The sequence below is a fragment of the Glycine max genome, chromosome 6 (genome assembly GCF_000004515.6).
Source record: "Glycine max cultivar Williams 82 chromosome 6, Glycine_max_v4.0, whole genome shotgun sequence".
Classification (NCBI taxonomy): domain Eukaryota; kingdom Viridiplantae; phylum Streptophyta; class Magnoliopsida; order Fabales; family Fabaceae; genus Glycine; species Glycine max.
In genome coordinates, this window is record NC_038242.2 from 32,347,351 (window position 1) to 32,364,947 (window position 17,597).

Here is a 17,597-nt window from a genome sequence, read left to right on the forward strand (position 1 = left end):
TTGTTTACATTTTTCATTATTTGTGATCCATAATCTTTATTTATTTCACTAATCCAATATTGTAGATTAATGGTGGATGGACTATGGATGTGGTGCACCACATTTGCAAAAGCTAGCTATCCGTATCTTGAATCAAACTTGTAGTTCTTCAGGTTGTGAGCAAAATTAGTGTATTTGAGCACATTCATTCAAAGAAAAGAAATAGGTTGGAGCATCAAAAGCTCAATGATCTTGCCTATGTTTGTTACAACTAGAGGTTGCAGAGAAAGTATAATTATGTTTATTTTATATAATGTTTGAATTTTTTATGTTGATTACATGTTTATGACCATATTAATAAACTTAGGAATCAGGTGAAGAAGCAAAATTATGATCCTATCTATGTTGAAACTCTTGATGACCATGAATACTTTAATTGGATTTTGGAGGAGTCACCACTATTGTTAACTAATGATGAGATCAATGCATTGCGTAATGACCTTGCTAATATTATCATCCAACCTATTTCATCAAATGATATTGGTATGTTTTTGTTTATAACTAAATCTATTTATTTTGACACCGCTAGATATTGTTGTAACTTATATTTTTACATTAATATTGTCTTAGGTGAATTACATTTGGATGATGATGAAGCACAACAAAATTCTATGCATGATGTGAACCAAAATGAAAGCAATGTTGGGGAAAGTTCTTATTTCATGCCTAAATTTGATGATATCACTTTGACTCCTTGGGCACAAATACATTATTTGTTATTGACCTATTGTAGTTGTTTGCAAATTATTATGTTTGAAAGGGTAGGTTATGACAGACAAATATTTTTTGTTTGTATGGCGCACAAAGAAAAAGTAGCAAGTTACTACACATACTTCTTGTATTTATAATATTTTTTAATATAGAATGACTGTTGTGCCATTGTCCTGTAAATCGAATGGATTTCGAAGGCTGAGAATCGCCACTACTGATACCAAAGATGACAATCATTTGCCTTTACAACAACACCACTACAACCATCATACTTTACCATACAACCATCATACTTTACCATTATTAGCACTAGTGAGCTAAAACAACAAAAACAAAATAAAGGGGAGACAATGGTGAAGCCATGAATAGATATGCTTAGATCTCTTCACTTTGATTTCTAGCGGTGGCCCTTCCTTCCCATTTCCTCATCCGCAACTACAACTCATACGAGAGGGATAGAGAAGTAACGCCTTAATTTCAACGTTTTAGTAATATACTACAATATATTAATGTCTTAGTTCCATGGTGGAAGGCTCTGGCGAGTCCCACTCTCTCCGATTTAAAGGAGTGGGAGCAGTGCAAAGTTCATGAGATGGTGGTAGATTGGTGGTGGTGATTTGGGAGTGACCAATTGCAAGGTTAATGAGTTCTTGTGGGTTGTCTTATTTCTGTTTGATAAAATTTAGAATAACTATTTTTACCTTGTGGGTTGTCTTATTTTCATTTGATTTAATGAAGAAGATGAAACAGGTTGTGCAAGGGTTTTCAATTTTTTTGCCTTTTTTTTTGTTCTGGGTGTGAGTTGAGTGTTTGTATGTGCTTGGAATAGTTGTTGTTGTTTATTTTTTTTTTTGGAATATTTTTGTAACTTATATCCATTGTGAAATTTGAAAAATCCAAATATGGAAAATGCACAAGGAGGAGGCACGAAAGGGTATGGAATTTTGGTTGTTTGATTGTGATTGTGATATGACTTGGACGATTTGGGGACAAAAGATTGAAGCTTTTGCTTCTTGGTCATGGTGGAGTGAAGGTTTCAAAGAAGGAAATTGAGAATGAAATGGTCGAAGGAGAGGTGGGAGCATTGGCCAAGTTGGGACAAAAAATAAAATATACAAAATAAAATGAACCGAAAATACTTATCATACTCGATGATCTTTCTTTGACCACCAAACACAAAGAAATTTACTTTTGCACTGAAGTCTATGCCATGTTTGAAACTTTATGTGTGATTTTTTTTTGTATGAATACCTTGTTATTTCTTTTATTTTTCATGATTTTTTTGAGTATAAAAATTTCCAGTTATGAATTATTTAATATTTTTTAATATGAATTAATTCGTGTGTATCAATTAGTAATTCATTAGATTGATTCCTAACCTAGTGACCTAATACTTTTATTAAGTTGTTGACCGGTCCAAATAACACTTGAAATATTATAGAAATATTATAGGTGACCTATTTAATTACCAAAATCATAACCTAATTCCTTTTTAAGAGGTAACTTATTTATAGATACAAAAGATAACTAATGAGTTTCAAAAGATAAATACAAATAAAGATAAATAATAAAAAAAAAAGAAATGATATGAACATCCAAAAAAAATTTATAACACTATACACATGAAAAATATTTTTTAAAATCTATTTTCATTACACAAAAATAATACACAAATATTCTTTTATTTTAAACATCTTATTAATATTTTTTATTTTTTATTTCTTTATTTCTATATAAATCATATCAAACATATACTTTTCTCTTTAAGTGTTCTGGGTGTTGTAGATCAAACATTTTCCCACGTAAAATACTTATATATGCTTTCACGTAAGTATGGTGAAAAGTGAAAAAATGGAAAAGATGTGCGCCGCCTCTTTGCCAGGCATACAGGAATCATAGCATCAAAATGTCTAAGTCTAACTAATGCCGTGTGTTGACTGTGCAAGTCATGTCACCGAAATTGAAAACCAATAATACGTAGTTTACACTTTTTTTTTTTTTTATTCTCATTCAAGTTCGCATGTATTCTTTCTCATGGTACTATACCATTGATAAACTATCTCTCAACTTTCAAAGCCTCTCTTTATCCCTTAAACAAATAGACACAACCACAGAGAGACAAATCCTACTAACTCGTTGTTTTCTCTAGTGTGTCATTACACTGGACGGTTCTGTCTCAAAACAAAGCAACGATCTTGAAGCTTTGAGATAGCTACATGATGATGGTGCGGTTCGTCTATGCTCTTATCTTTGGGTTTGTGGCTTTGAATTGCTTGCAAGTGTTTGAAGAATCCAATGCTCAACGCTTACCGCAAGATGAAGGTACGCTTCCACACTTTGTTTTCCCTGGATTTTGTTGTTTTAGTTGGTTTGGTTATGTAGTTAATATTGGAACAACAAAAGAACTTTTTTGAAACTTGCTTTTCATAACTCAGCATAGAAGAAGAAACTGCCTTTTATGGTCTTAAACTTTTAATTAACCCCCCTTCTAACCGTTCTCACTTATGCAATAGATGAACGTAGAAATTAGAAACTATGAAAAATTTGAATGTTTGCATCATTGTCCCCTTTTTATACTTAGGGTGTGTTGACTCTTTCCGTTTCTGGAACTATGTTTGTTCATGAAACTTTCATCACTTTTTTTCCTATCTGGGTACTTTTGATGGTTGGGAATGGATCTTTTAATGGAGTTTTGCATCTTTACATTCTCAAATTGAATTCAAATTGGTTTACTGGGTCTCTTCTATTAATGGTGGATTCTTCATTATATCAAACTTTGCCCTTTTTATGAGATAATTTCAATTTGGGGTTTTTCTTGTTGAGTTAATCGTCCCTTAGGAATGTTTTGCTGATCCAATAACATTATGAACAATCGGTCCTCATTGATTGACACATCCCATGTGAGATGTTGGAAATCGCAATCACAAAGAGTGGAGGACCACTCATGTGTTTATGGATTTATTTTTTTAACCTTTTGGATAAGACCGATGTTTATAAACTCAATGCTTGAATTATTCATCTGATATGATATCGTTTGGTTATAAGAACTTGGATAGATTATGATCATGACTGATTTGTTGAGAAGATATTTTATAATTATGGACCTTTGGAAAGAATGTTTTTAACCAAATAGTGATTTTGCACAAGCATTTTGCATTGACATGTGCTAGTCATGAATTTTGAAAATACAAGTGGGTTTGGTCATTGGTGATTAGCAGCAATTTTTCTTTTTTACTATTGTTGTCACTGTTGAGAGTTCAAAGGCTGACATTGCTGATTGAAAATGTGAATTGCACTTAAATATATTTTTTATTTTTTAATTTATTTTAATTTTTATTTTCATATTTTTTTAATCTTATAAAATGTGTTTATTTTATTTTTTATTTTTAAATTACTTTAGATAATATTTTTTTCAGTTCAAAGTACATTTTTTACTTTTTCAAAATAATATCTAAAACATTATAAGGACCAAAACAAAATAAATATATTTTGTAAAAATAAAAAAATAAAAAATTTACAAGTAAAAATAAAAAAATATTAAATAATAGGAACAATATATATATTTAGGAGTAGAATTTATTGAAAAAAAACAACTACGAAGTAGAGACAGTTGAACATTATTAATGGCCAAAGCAGAGTAGCTCTGCTTTCATTTGCTGCAGCCCATACCTTGCACAGATAAAATTTGTTTCTGGTCTTTTTCATCTCACATGAATATAAATTAATTAAATTAAGTGTTTTAACTCATTTTTAATTTTATAAAAAAATAAAATACTTAGGACACTTCAAAGTATTTTTGAAACAGATTATAACGTCAGTAACACAAACCGAAAACAAAGAATAAAAAAACAGCTGAAATATATGGAGTAAAATTAGGTCAGGCCACCCAACATATGTTTTTAGCCTAGTATATATTAGGTCTAGGACATACCAAGTCTTTTAGGAAATAAATTAGTTCAAAGTTTTTATTAAAATTTATTTAGTTAAAAAACTAGATTTTAGGTTATTAAAAAATCTTTTAGATATAACAAATCGATCCTATTCAGGTAATTATACATAAGAATTTTTCGTTAGTATAGTTATTGTATTGAATTTTTTATTATGTATTAAAAGTATATATATATATATATATATCTTTACCTTTTTAAATATCAAGCATGTTGTATAGAGTCAAACTTAAGTTGATTATAAGATAAATTTATATCATGTTTAGAGGCTTTATTGAAAAATAAGTTTGAATAAGTTATTATGAAGGTCTGCCTGTAATCGTCAAAAAAGAAAAAAAAAAAATGAAGGTCAGATGGTACCTTTTATCATATCCATAAAAGTTAGACTTGACTATTACAACTTTATCAAAGGTTAATGAACTTTATGAAAGACTCGACTCTTAAAACATATGATAGAAGTGGAAAGAGACACTAAATAAATTATTTTAATTTTTTTATTGTTTGTACATTTTATTTCATGTAAAGTTTTTCTTCATTCTTCTGTTAACTTATTAGTTTATTTAGAAATAGGTTTTTCCTGCATAAAAGTTTGAATATGAAAATAAGTTTTTAAGTAAACTAACAAGTCAAGTTAAACTTTTAAAAAGTGCAAGACAAAAAAAAAAAGCTTATCATAGATAACCGGTCAAATGTCTTGATTTTTTTAAAAATAGATTAAACTTATTTAAACAAAATCTTATTCAACCTAGCTTATTTGCATGCTTGTCTGCATAGAAAACAGCATATACGGCAACACTTGGTAAAGACCTATTAGTCTTTTTTTAATAAAGGAACCAATTAGATGATTTATTGATTTACATAAAAAGATAAAAAAAGTATTTATTTTACATAAAAGATAAATGTCTAAAGGAGCATTTATTAGATATTTTACTTAAAACGTAAATATTTAAAGGAGCATTTATTTTATAAAGAAATACTTATGTTTATAATGGTGTTTTTTAGAGGATGTGCAGAATGGCTTTATAACTTACCTAAGGATTATTTTTTTAAAATATTTTAAATGTAAGGATTCTTTTGAAGTACAGCGAGTGATAAAAAAAATAGTTAAAAGTCCAAACTCTAACAGCTAATATTTAAATTTAACTTTACAAATTTATATTTTCATATAGGCTTTATATTACAATTATTTTTTGAATAGAGATTGATTTGCTTGCATAATTATAACTAATAGCTAAATAGGTATTTAAATATATATATATATATATATATATATATATATATATATATATATATATATATATATATAAGGGATATAGTAAAATAATATATGAAAATATTATTCATATATATTATTACACGGGAATGAAAGAAGTTTTTCAAATATAGAAATCATGAATCCTATTAATGATGTTTTCTGAATAAATAAAATTTATTTAGCTGAGAATTTTTATATAAATTTTATAAAAATAAAAAAGTTATATATTTTTTATTGATTATTTAATTATTTATTATATTATATAATTTAATAAAAAAATAACATAATATTTTTTTATTAAATTCTAATCTCTTTTCTTTATCTTAGTGCATGGGCACTACTTTTGGACGATGTTAACTACTCCTTGAATATGCTATGCTATCTCTCCATGTGGACGGTAGTAATGATCCTGTCCTTTTTGACATGGCAAAAGTGTCATACATCATCTTTGAACGAAAATTGAATTTCTTATATTTTATTACCCACCATGCATGACTTGATTCAAAATCAAAGAAAAAAAATGTTGTTAGTTGCTGTATTTGTTGAAGTAAATTTTTTAATATTTTTCTTTAAAGTTTATGATCGAATTCTATAAATCTAAAGCTTTTTTTTCCTTATATAACTCAACGATATAGTTGAGGCAGAGATCTAACCAAAATTTGAAAACAATTATAAGGATTTAATTATTACAAATTATAAATAATAAAAACATTTAAAAGTTTTGAGAAATTACAAGACCTGCCAAGCTTTTGACCATCAGAGTTGCAAGTTTTCAGCGTGAGATCGTTGAAATAGGACTGGTCAATATCTAGAATTTACCAAAAAAGACAATGTTAGCAATTTAGAATTATATTAATGATTTCGTGAAAAATAATGTTTAGATTAACGTTTGATCTGTCACGAGTAAGATATACTTGTTTAGTTGTACACTTCAATCGTTTATGGCTACGTAAGAAAATAATTTTACAGCGGTCAACTTTTGTTAATCATGATATAACATTTCGAGTCTTTGACCTTAGTGTAGAAAGAATAATTGAAGAAAACTTATCACTAACAAGCATGAGATCAAAATAAGAAAAATGTCTTGAACACACTCTTATAATTTTTTTTAGGTTAAATTATAATTTTCTTCCTCTTATAATTTTAAATTTATAATTTTAATTTCTTTATTTTTGAAATTAATATAAAAAATATTTAGATAAGAATTGAATTTATAATTTTTTATTCATTGATAAATTAATAAACAACTAAAATATTTGTTTGTTTAGTTAATTATATTAAAATTATTTTCTGTGGATAAAAATCAAGAGATATTAATCATTTTTTAAATTATGAAAATTTATAAATTAAAAAATATTTAATATATAAATATTTTTAATTCTATTTTATATCATTTTATATGTTTTTATTTTGAATATTTTAATTTTTATTATCAATTTATAATTAAATTTCTTAAATTGATATGTAAATAAATCACATAATTTTTTTAAATTAATTTTAATATACAGATTATTTTTACTCTGATTATTTACGTAAAATTAAAAAGTTATATATTAGATACTTTTAAATTTTGATAATTTTAAAAAATAATAACTCTTAACTAATAATACATAGAAAATAATGTTAACATAGTTAACTATACAAAACAAGTACTTTATTACCTTTTTTATGAATAATTTTACATAAATAATTAGAATAAAAATAATTGATATATTAAAATAAATTAAAAAAATATGTAAATAATTTACATATTAATTTATGATATTTAGTTATAAATTGATAAAATAAAAATAAAATATGTTAACTATTCAAAATAAAAATATACAAAATAAAATTAAAAAGGTTTATATATTTAATATTTTTTAATTTATAAATTTTGATAATTTGAATACAAATTAATAATTATTGACTAATGATATATAAAAAAATGTTAACATACTTAAAAAAAAAAAAACAAATATCTTACTGGTTTATTGTTTTCACATAAACATCATATCAGTGACCCACATGAGCTTGTGAGCATTAATATGCCAAGTTAAAGTTAACATTTGACTTTTGATGAGAATTAAAATTACTTATTTTAAAAAATAGGAGGACTAAATATCTTGATTTAAAAATAAGAGACTAAAATTACAGATTTAAAATTACAGGAATCAGAATTATGATGGTAAAAAAAAAAAATAGGAATCAGAATTATAATTTAACCTTCTTTAAACACATTCCATCTTATTAATTAAAATTTATCAAAAATCATAAAAATTTGTGAATCTTATGTCTTATTTAAGAAACTTCTCATAATTTTAATAAAAATTTGTTAAAAAATGTGTTAGAAAGTATTATTATGATACTTAATGAATGTGTACTTGAGAGAATCAGAGTGATTGTGTAGGAAAATAAATTGGAGTTTATTTTTTTAAGGTTTAACTAATTCTTAGAAAAATGCAAGTAATTAGGAATGATCCAACGACGTAAGTGAGACTAAATTTTAAAATAATTTTATTATTTTAAAATTAAAAAGTTATATGTTGATTTTTTTAATATATACGACTTTTTTCCTTTATAAAAAATATTGATGAATAAGTTTTATTGATAGACCTATAGTTTAAATTTGAGTTTTAGTTATTTTATCTTTATGCCTTTATAAAAACAATTTATAAGTGGCTAAAGGGGATTGATTTTGTATTGTGTTGCAGTGAAAGCACTGCAAGCAATATCGGATAAACTAGAGAACGTGAATTGGAATGTCACAGAACGTTCCTGCATAGAGGTTGGAGGCTTCAATGGCACAATTAATAAAAACAACGGTGACATCGTAAGGAATGTCACATGCAATTGCACTTTCCAAAATAACTCAGTTTGCCATGTTGATAAGATGTACGTCTTCTTCTACGTATTTTGTACGGTTTCAATTATGAACTTTGCCAATAATATTTTCTTGAAATCAAACTGTTGAAAACATAGAAAAAGGAAAAATGATAAATGTCCACCCCATTTTGGGGTGGATGGAGGAGAGAGAGAGATAAAGAGAAGAAATAAAAGGTACAGAGAAAAGTGATAGTTGTGTGATATGTGGTATGATGAAAAATATAGAGATTGAGAGAAAAATAAAATGAAAATGAGTTGTGAGAAAGTGGGATTTATGATAATCAGAATTCTAGAAAAAATGCCAAAGGTAAAGCATTTTTTTTAGTGAAGCATTTAAGTAAGTAGTTTACATGATTGCTTATTCAATAAAATTAATCTTATAATCTTAATTTTTTTTTTTGAGAGAATAGATCTTAGTTTATTTTAATATGGTTTATTATGAAATTTATTAAAATAAGCTAAAAAAACATTATAAAAATTAACATATTATTGGTTTGAGTGAAATAATCTCGAAGAAGGTCTTAGATTCATGTTTTTTAGATGAAAATAGATGATTGAGAGGTGAGACTCCATTAATGATGGTAATCACTTAAGTTTTGATAAATATTATTTATCGGCAAACCATATGCTACTTAACATCCATAACATGCTAATCCCAAAAAAGATGATTATGAAAAAGTAATGAGTCATTTTTAAATGCTTAACGAAACTGCTTTTTACATGAGAAGTTCATATAAACTCAGGCTTAACATTTCCTAACGTTCACATATTCTTCGATCTCATTAATTAAACTCATTTAAATGTCATCTCTTTGAATTATTTATCTACTTTTCTTTATGAGATACTAATACCATAGTTTGGCGATGATAGCATTCTCAAGGATCAAAATATATCAGGAGTTCTCCCCAGTGAATTTGGAAATCTCACACACCTGAAAGAACTGTAAGTGATTGTAATTTTTTTCCTTTATCTCTTCTCGTGTGTGGCCATAAATGTTGTCACTGTCATATCAAATGTTGATTATAGCTATCAAGCTATATAACATTACTGTTGTAGTCTATGAAACATGGACTCTGACACGAGAGAGACACTTTGACACGGTTAATGTTTAGAATATAGGACACGGAGACATCACATACACATACAAGCAAACATTCTAATTAATTAAATGAAATATAAGTAACATATAATAAAATATCTAAATTAATGGTATATTCATCTTTTTAAACCAACCTTCTATGTTTTTTTAAGTGTATTAGTTGTGTAAAGGTAACCACATAAGTGTTCACGCCAACAAAAGAAGTAATTTTTGAATCAAGCATCTAATAAGTGTCAAACAAGTGTTCCGGTGTGTCGTGTCGGAAATGTGTCAGACATGGTGACACTTCGAATAAGAGAGGTATCTGTGCTTCATAAGTTGTAGTCACACAAGTCAAAACTGTGCTTGCAATATTGGACACATTGCTTCCTGTGACTTTGAATGGTTCTTAAACTTTTTCTTTTGCTAAATCATGTGTGAAAATATAAAGTTGTAATAGTAGGATTGTATAGTTATGATATTATTTTAACATTTGTATGCATTAATTTTAGACCTGTTATATTTGCTTATGTGAATGTGAAAAATTAACTATTAGAACTTTTATACCTTGTGCAGTGATCTCACTCGCAACTATCTCAATGGCTCACTTCCAACAAATTTTCCTCCCAACTCTCTGGTCATTTTGTAAGTCTTCCATTATCTTTCTTGTCTTTTTGTCTAGCTCTTACAATGAGGCATGCATTTGATTTTGTTTTAATTGCTATTGACACTTTCTCCTAAAAGTCTAAGCAGTCACACAAATGATTTTAGATCTAACAATTTCTTAGCTCAGAAACGTTCTGAGGTGTAAAAGTTCTCTTAATTTTGCATAAGTGGCTTTCATTATTTTCCATGTTTTCTTATTTGAAATGATCAATGTACAACTGTTACTGTGGTTCAGGTCCCTTCTGGGAAACCGACTAAGTGGTCCAATTCCCACAGAAATTGGTGATATTGCTAGTTTGGAGGAACTGTAAGTACTGGAGAAATTTGAGCAAGTTGAAAAATGGTTGATATTAGGGTTTGAATACTTGAATGATGATGATATTGGTATTCATATTTATAGGGTCTTAGAATGTAATCAACTTAAAGGACTATTTCCTCCTAGTCTTGGAAATTTGAGCAAGTTGAAGAGACTGTAAGAATCTATCTTTCCAGTCCCTTTTCATTTAATATATATTATTGATTTTAATCAGTCATTTTTCTGTATCGATGTCTATAAGCTACCTACAAATTTGATTTTGGACAAGGTTAATGTTTCTGATTATTTTATACAAATTTGCAGGCTTCTTTCTGCAAATAATTTTACAGGGACCATACCAGAAACATATAGCAAACTAAAGAATCTCACTGAGTTGTGAGTGACATAAACTGATACAAGTGTTCCTTTTAGTTTTTTTTATTTTATTTTTTATTTGAGTTTAATACCTATGCACTGAGAGTAGAAAATAGTTTTACACAGTTATTCAATCATAAATCATCATTTGAGAGTGTGTGAAACATTTTCCTCTTTTTATTTTGTATATGTTAAATTCTAAAATTATTCATTGCATTTTCTGCAGTAGGATAGATGGAAGCAGTTTATCCGGACCAATACCCAGTTTCATTGGAAACTGGACCAATCTTGAAAGACTGTGAGTATACATTTAGAGCCATCCATGACTTTTTTCTTGTTTTAGAGGAAAACAAACTTTATATTTTATATCATGCTTAATGTAAGACTAAAATATGTTACATTAGTATAGTTGGTGTTAGATTTTTTTTTTTGAGATATATAGTTGATGTTAGTTAAGTCAGTTAAAACTAGGTAAGTCAGAATATTATGGTATTCTCATCTATATTGGTATTAAGGTTTAAAAAAAATGAAAGAAAATAAAAACTATGTGTAAACAATAAAGCAATTAAGAGTATTCAAAGTGTCCATAAAGTACATGTAAGAAATGGATGCCACATGAGACTATTACCGTTTGCTTCCTTGTTACCTTTCTTTCTATTTAGTTTTCCTGATTAAATTTTGTTTTTGATAGGGATTTGCAGGGAACAAATATGGAAGGCCCAATTCCACCCACTATATCTCAGTTGAAACTTTTGACTGAGTTGTGAGTACTTCTTTCTAGAATATTCCTGAATTGGTGCATTTTCTCTGTGCATATTGTGCTATCTTTATGGAACATTTTCTTTTTATTGATGAACATTTCTGTATCAGGAGAATAACTGATTTGAATGGTGGACCAAGTATGACATTTCCTGATCTGAAGAATTTGAAAAAATTGAAACGACTGTGAGTTGAAACATCATCAACTACTTTTATGAAGAACTATAAGATTCATTTGGGCTTACTGTGTAGTGGTATATTTCTCTGACTCAGGGTATTGAGAAATTGCTTAATCACGGGTTCTATTCCCGATTACATCGGAGAAATGGCAAACTTGACTACTTTGTAAGTTGCATCAATAGGGTATTCAGCTCATGTTTTCTTTTTTGCATCATTTTGTCAATCATTTAAGGTTTCCTCCTCATTTATTCACTCCAATCATTTTAAGTGTGCACTCCTCCAACTTAAAATTGTTTGTTTAATATTAGTTCTAAATGTTTGAAGAGGCACTCCATTTTGTATTGTTAATCTCTTGTTTTTTTTTTCTGCTCCTAATTTGTTTCAAAGGGTTTACTTTTGTAAAATAGTATAAAATATAGAGGGATAGTAGACTAAAACAGTGTGTTAGAATACACAACAGATGCTTGTTTATATAGACAGGTAGTATTGGTTATACATAATTAGAGGATATTCAGTTTCCTCTAAATCAGATATCATATCCTATCATATCATTATACATTAAATTCGTGATTCTCAACAACTTTCATTAGAAAAAAAAAGATAGTCCATCCTTTATTTTGGGTGATTTGGAACATAGGTTTTTGTATGATCAATAAGCTGGTACTAATCCTTTTGGTAGGAGTAATTTCTGGAAAATAATTTCCATAATATTGTTATGCTGTGTGTATGTGTTTTCACATGACAATGAAAATGACTATAGTTTCAAAATAGAAGCTTGAAAAGATTCCCAAAATTTTGTTCTTAGGATTTGATGTATCAGGTATATGTCCATGACTCATGCGATTCATTACTTCTTCATTATAACTATCTCGTTTTTCTTGCAGAGACCTAAGCTTCAACATGTTGACTGGTCCAGTCCCAGATCCAATACAGGGATTGGATAACCTAGACTACTTGTAAGTGAACATTCCATTTTCTGACCAGAAGTTTAGCCAAAAAGATCTCTCTCTCCTCACACACACACACACACACACACATATAATTGGTTTCTTCTTATTTATTGATTTGATGCAGGTTTCTGACAAATAATTCTCTGAGTGGACCAATTCAGGAATGGATACTGAGCTTCAAGAAGCATATGTTAGCATATTTTCTTCATTGCGTTTTCTCTAATTGCATAATTTTGAACCTTTACAGAATTACACCACATACTATATTATTGATATAATGATACTAGTTCTTCCAGTTCTTTCTCGTGACAATTCTTGATTAGTAATTTAATATAAAAAATTAAATTAAATCTTACCATATGTTCACTTTCAGAGATCTATCTTACAACAATTTTACAAGTTCTTCTGCCACTACCTGTCAGCCCTTGGATGTGTAAGGTTCTCTTTGTCTAGCAATACATAGGCATTTCTTTCAGCTATGTCAATACTAACCTTTTACAATAACTGAACAGGAACTTGGCTTCAAGCCATTCTTCTTCAGCAGTAACTTCGGCCTCGTAAGTTTATAGATTATTTTCCACTTGATTTATCACCACTGGATCATATCTGTAGAAACTAGAAACTAACTATATTCATTTTGAAGAACATTTTGTTTGAAGAGGAACCTTCCTTGTGCAGAAAAACCCCAATGTGAGTGTTGACACTTAGTAAATAAAAATGTTTGGCCAATTGCACTTTTGGTCTCCTGACTATTGTTATTTCTCAAATTTGGTCCCCCCTTATTTTTATTTTTTATTATTTTTGCAAATTTGATCTCTCACTATTATAATTGTGAATAATGTTCTGAATAAAGCTGTGTGATTGCTTTTTCTAGGAGTAACTTCTGAGATTTTCACTGTCTTTGCAGATAAGTCATTGTTCATAAACTGTGGAGGAAAAGAGGGGGAGTTTGAAGGCAATGACTACGTAGGTGACCTCGAGCTAGATGGAATTTCAAACTTTGATCTTAGAAATGAAGGACAATGGGCTTATAGCAGCACAGGAGTATATATGGGAAAGGCTGATGCTGGTTTTATAGCAACAAATACATTTTCTTTGAATATTACTGGTCCAGATTACTACCAAAATGCCCGCCTTTCCCCTCTGTCGCTTAACTACTATGGCCTTTGTCTGCCAAAGGGCAATTATAAAGTGAAGCTCCATTTTGCTGAGATTATGTTTTCTAATGACCAGACTTTTAGAAGTCTAGGAAGGCGCATATTTGACGTTTCAGTTCAAGTGAGTGTTGGCATAAACTATTTTGTTACTTTGTTTGTGATCCATTCTTACATTTTTATCAAATTTCGTATCTGGTATTTGAATAAAACAGAAGTTCAGAACTGAAGATAATTTTCAATGTTGCTTCTTTACAGGGTTTTAGATATTTGAAAGATTTTAATATTATGGAAGAAGCTGGTGGAGTTGGAAAGAATATCACTAAGGAATTTGATGTTGATGTTGATGATGGAACCTTGGAAATCCACTTATACTGGGCAGGAAAAGGAACTACTGCCATTCCTGATAGAGGTGTATATGGACCTCTTATATCTGCTATTGAGATGATACCAAGTAAGTGTTATTATTATTTTTTCTTTCAACTACCATGTTATTTCATGTTCTATAAGCATTTCTTCTTTGTTCTAGACTTTGAGAATCCTTCAAAAGGGATGTCTACTGGATTCATTGTTGGAATTGTTGCTGCATCTTGTGGGCTTGTCATATTGATACTGATTCTCCTCTGGAAGATGGGTTTCATTTGTAAGAAAGATACAACAGATAAAGGTAGTAAGACTGAAATCCAAAATAAAAGTGCTTAGTTGCTGCTCTTGTAAATTTCCTTTTGTTACTAAAAGAATATACATTTACAGTGTATGATTTATCCATATATATTATTTTAAGACATTAAATTTACTATGAAGTTCCAAAATGATGACAAATTTAAAAGAAAATGTGGATATAGGTTCATTATTGTTGCAGATATTCATTGGATTTTCTATTTTTTCTCTTTTTTTTTGTGTCTCCTTCCTCCTCCCCCCACCCCTTCTTATTTGCTAATTTTATATTTGAATATTGATTTTATTTACAAATCTTCCCTGCTGCAGAACTTCTAGAATTGAAAACGGGTTATTTCAGCTTAAGACAAATTAAAGCAGCTACTAATAACTTTGACCCTGCAAATAAGATAGGTGAAGGAGGATTTGGGCCTGTATACAAGGTAAACTAACTTAATCATCAGATATAATCAGAATATGATTTCAAAGCATCTGGGTATGCTAGTTATCCCACAATAATTTTATAAAAACATAATGCCGATGCCATGGTTTAATCACAGGGTGTGTTGTCAGATGGTGATGTGATTGCTGTTAAGCAGCTCTCCTCAAAATCAAAGCAAGGGAACCGTGAATTTGTCAATGAAATTGGAATGATATCTGCTTTGCAGCATCCAAATCTGGTGAAGCTTTATGGCTGTTGCATTGAAGGAAACCAGTTGCTACTTATATATGAATACATGGAGAACAACAGTCTTGCTCGTGCACTTTTCGGTAAATGCTTTACGGGCAACATATACCTTGTGTTTGTGTGTGTATGTTTCTGCTTCAAAATCAATATATAACAGAAAAAGCTTATTTCCTTTCCCCCCGCATTTCCCGTAGGTGAACATGAACAGAAGCTGCACTTGTATTGGCCCACAAGAATGAAGATCTGTGTGGGGATAGCAAGGGGATTGGCTTATCTTCATGAGGAGTCAAGGTTGAAAATAGTACACAGGGACATTAAGGCAACCAATGTCTTACTTGACAAGGATCTGAATGCCAAGATCTCTGACTTTGGCTTAGCTAAGCTTGATGAAGAAGAGAATACTCATATCAGTACACGTATAGCCGGAACAATGTTAGTACTGTGATACATCCATTGACTTGAACCCATGATTTAGATCATAAATAGATGATATTTTATAAGTAGCATAAAAAACCAAGAGTCCAAGACAAGGTTCATACTTAGTTGATAGTAGTATTTCATTATTAATTTTATTAGCTTAAAAAATTGGCTTGCATTGCTGTCCACAATTTGTCTCCTACATGTAGTAATAATAAATTAAATAATCCTAGGAATACGCATGTTTCATTGTTTTGTGAAATTACTGACTATTGGTTACTACATGTCTTAATAGTGGTTACATGGCTCCAGAATATGCTATGCGGGGTTATTTGACTGATAAAGCAGATGTATATAGCTTTGGAGTTGTAGCTTTAGAGATTGTGAGTGGAAAAAGCAACACAAAATACAGGCCAAAGGAGGAGTTTGTATATCTTCTAGATTGGGTAAGTTGAACTCTTGTGGTTTTGTGATGATAATGTGTGGGAGCATTTGCATTCAATATTTTTGCCATGTTTATCTGAGTCTTATCCCATTTCTATATGGCTAAGCATATGCCAAATATATCTCTGCCAACAAAAGCTCATTTTCAAAATCACTGAAATATAGAATAACAAAATGAGAGATTAGAAAAATTATATTTATTAAAGGATAAATTACTCTTTGCTTCTTTTTTTTTTCTTTTTCTTTTACAATTGATCTTGTGTTTCTATTACATTTATGGTTTGGTTAAATTTCTATTTTCTACATAGGCATATGTTCTCCAAGAGCAAGGAAACCTTCTGGAATTGGTGGATCCAAGTCTTGGTTCAAAATACTCCCCAGAGGAGGCCATGAGAATGCTGAGTTTGGCACTCTTATGCACCAATCCATCTCCCACTCTTAGACCAACCATGTCATCTGTAGTGAGCATGCTTGAAGGAAAAATTCCAATCCAAGCGCCGATAATCAGGCGCAGTGAGAGCAACCAAGATGTAAGATTTAAAGCCTTTGAATTGCTATCACAAGACAGCCAAACTCTTGTTTCTTCCGCATACTCACAAGAAAGTATGAAGCAAAGACACAAATCAGAAGATGGACCGTGGGTTGACTCCTCCATATCTCTTCCAAGTGGTGATGATTATTCTTCAAGCAGTAAACTTATTTAAGACTCACTTGATGTGTGACTTTATTAAAAAAATTGAAGAGTCCTACTCACGTTAAATTTCAGTTCTTTATTGAAGGAGATAAATTAATAGCACAGAATGATAGCATGTACAATATAATTATCTAATAACATACTCTTTAACACGTTTTCAACACATTCTTTTGAAATCTTTATTAAAACTTGCTAAATCATGTGAGGCTAGTTAGAAGGAGAGTTGAATCCACATGATTTCACCAGTTTAATTAAATTTCAGTCATCAATAGCTTGTTAGAAATTGTGTTAATGATTATGTTGCTATTATTTTTCTAATGTACAAGCTTTTAGAAAGCTAAAGGCATTGAACCATGGCATGAAGTTGAAATAACAATAAACATACTAGGGGGAGAGGGTTGAATAGTGTGTATATTAAAGATA

At 29.4% G+C, this 17,597-nt stretch overlaps 1 protein-coding gene across 1 annotated transcript; it reads left to right on the forward strand.

The window, feature by feature from the left end:
- Window positions 1–2,748: 2,748 nt before the first annotated feature.
- LOC100817368 (probable LRR receptor-like serine/threonine-protein kinase At1g53430) lies at window positions 2,749–17,337 on the forward strand. The gene is made up of 24 exons (XM_006582054.4): window positions 2,749–3,072; window positions 8,646–8,826; window positions 9,688–9,759; window positions 10,472–10,540; window positions 10,797–10,868; window positions 10,962–11,033; window positions 11,181–11,252; window positions 11,458–11,529; window positions 11,923–11,994; window positions 12,102–12,176; window positions 12,264–12,335; window positions 13,055–13,126; window positions 13,245–13,310; window positions 13,494–13,553; window positions 13,633–13,677; window positions 13,764–13,810; window positions 14,028–14,398; window positions 14,533–14,728; window positions 14,804–14,941; window positions 15,262–15,374; window positions 15,492–15,702; window positions 15,814–16,051; window positions 16,332–16,482; window positions 16,789–17,337. The coding sequence occupies exons 1-24, from the start codon at window positions 2,967–2,969 to the stop codon at window positions 17,182–17,184; spliced, it is 3,039 nt and encodes a 1,012-aa protein (XP_006582117.1). The 5' UTR covers window positions 2,749–2,966; the 3' UTR covers window positions 17,185–17,337.
- Window positions 17,338–17,597: the final 260 nt, after the last annotated feature.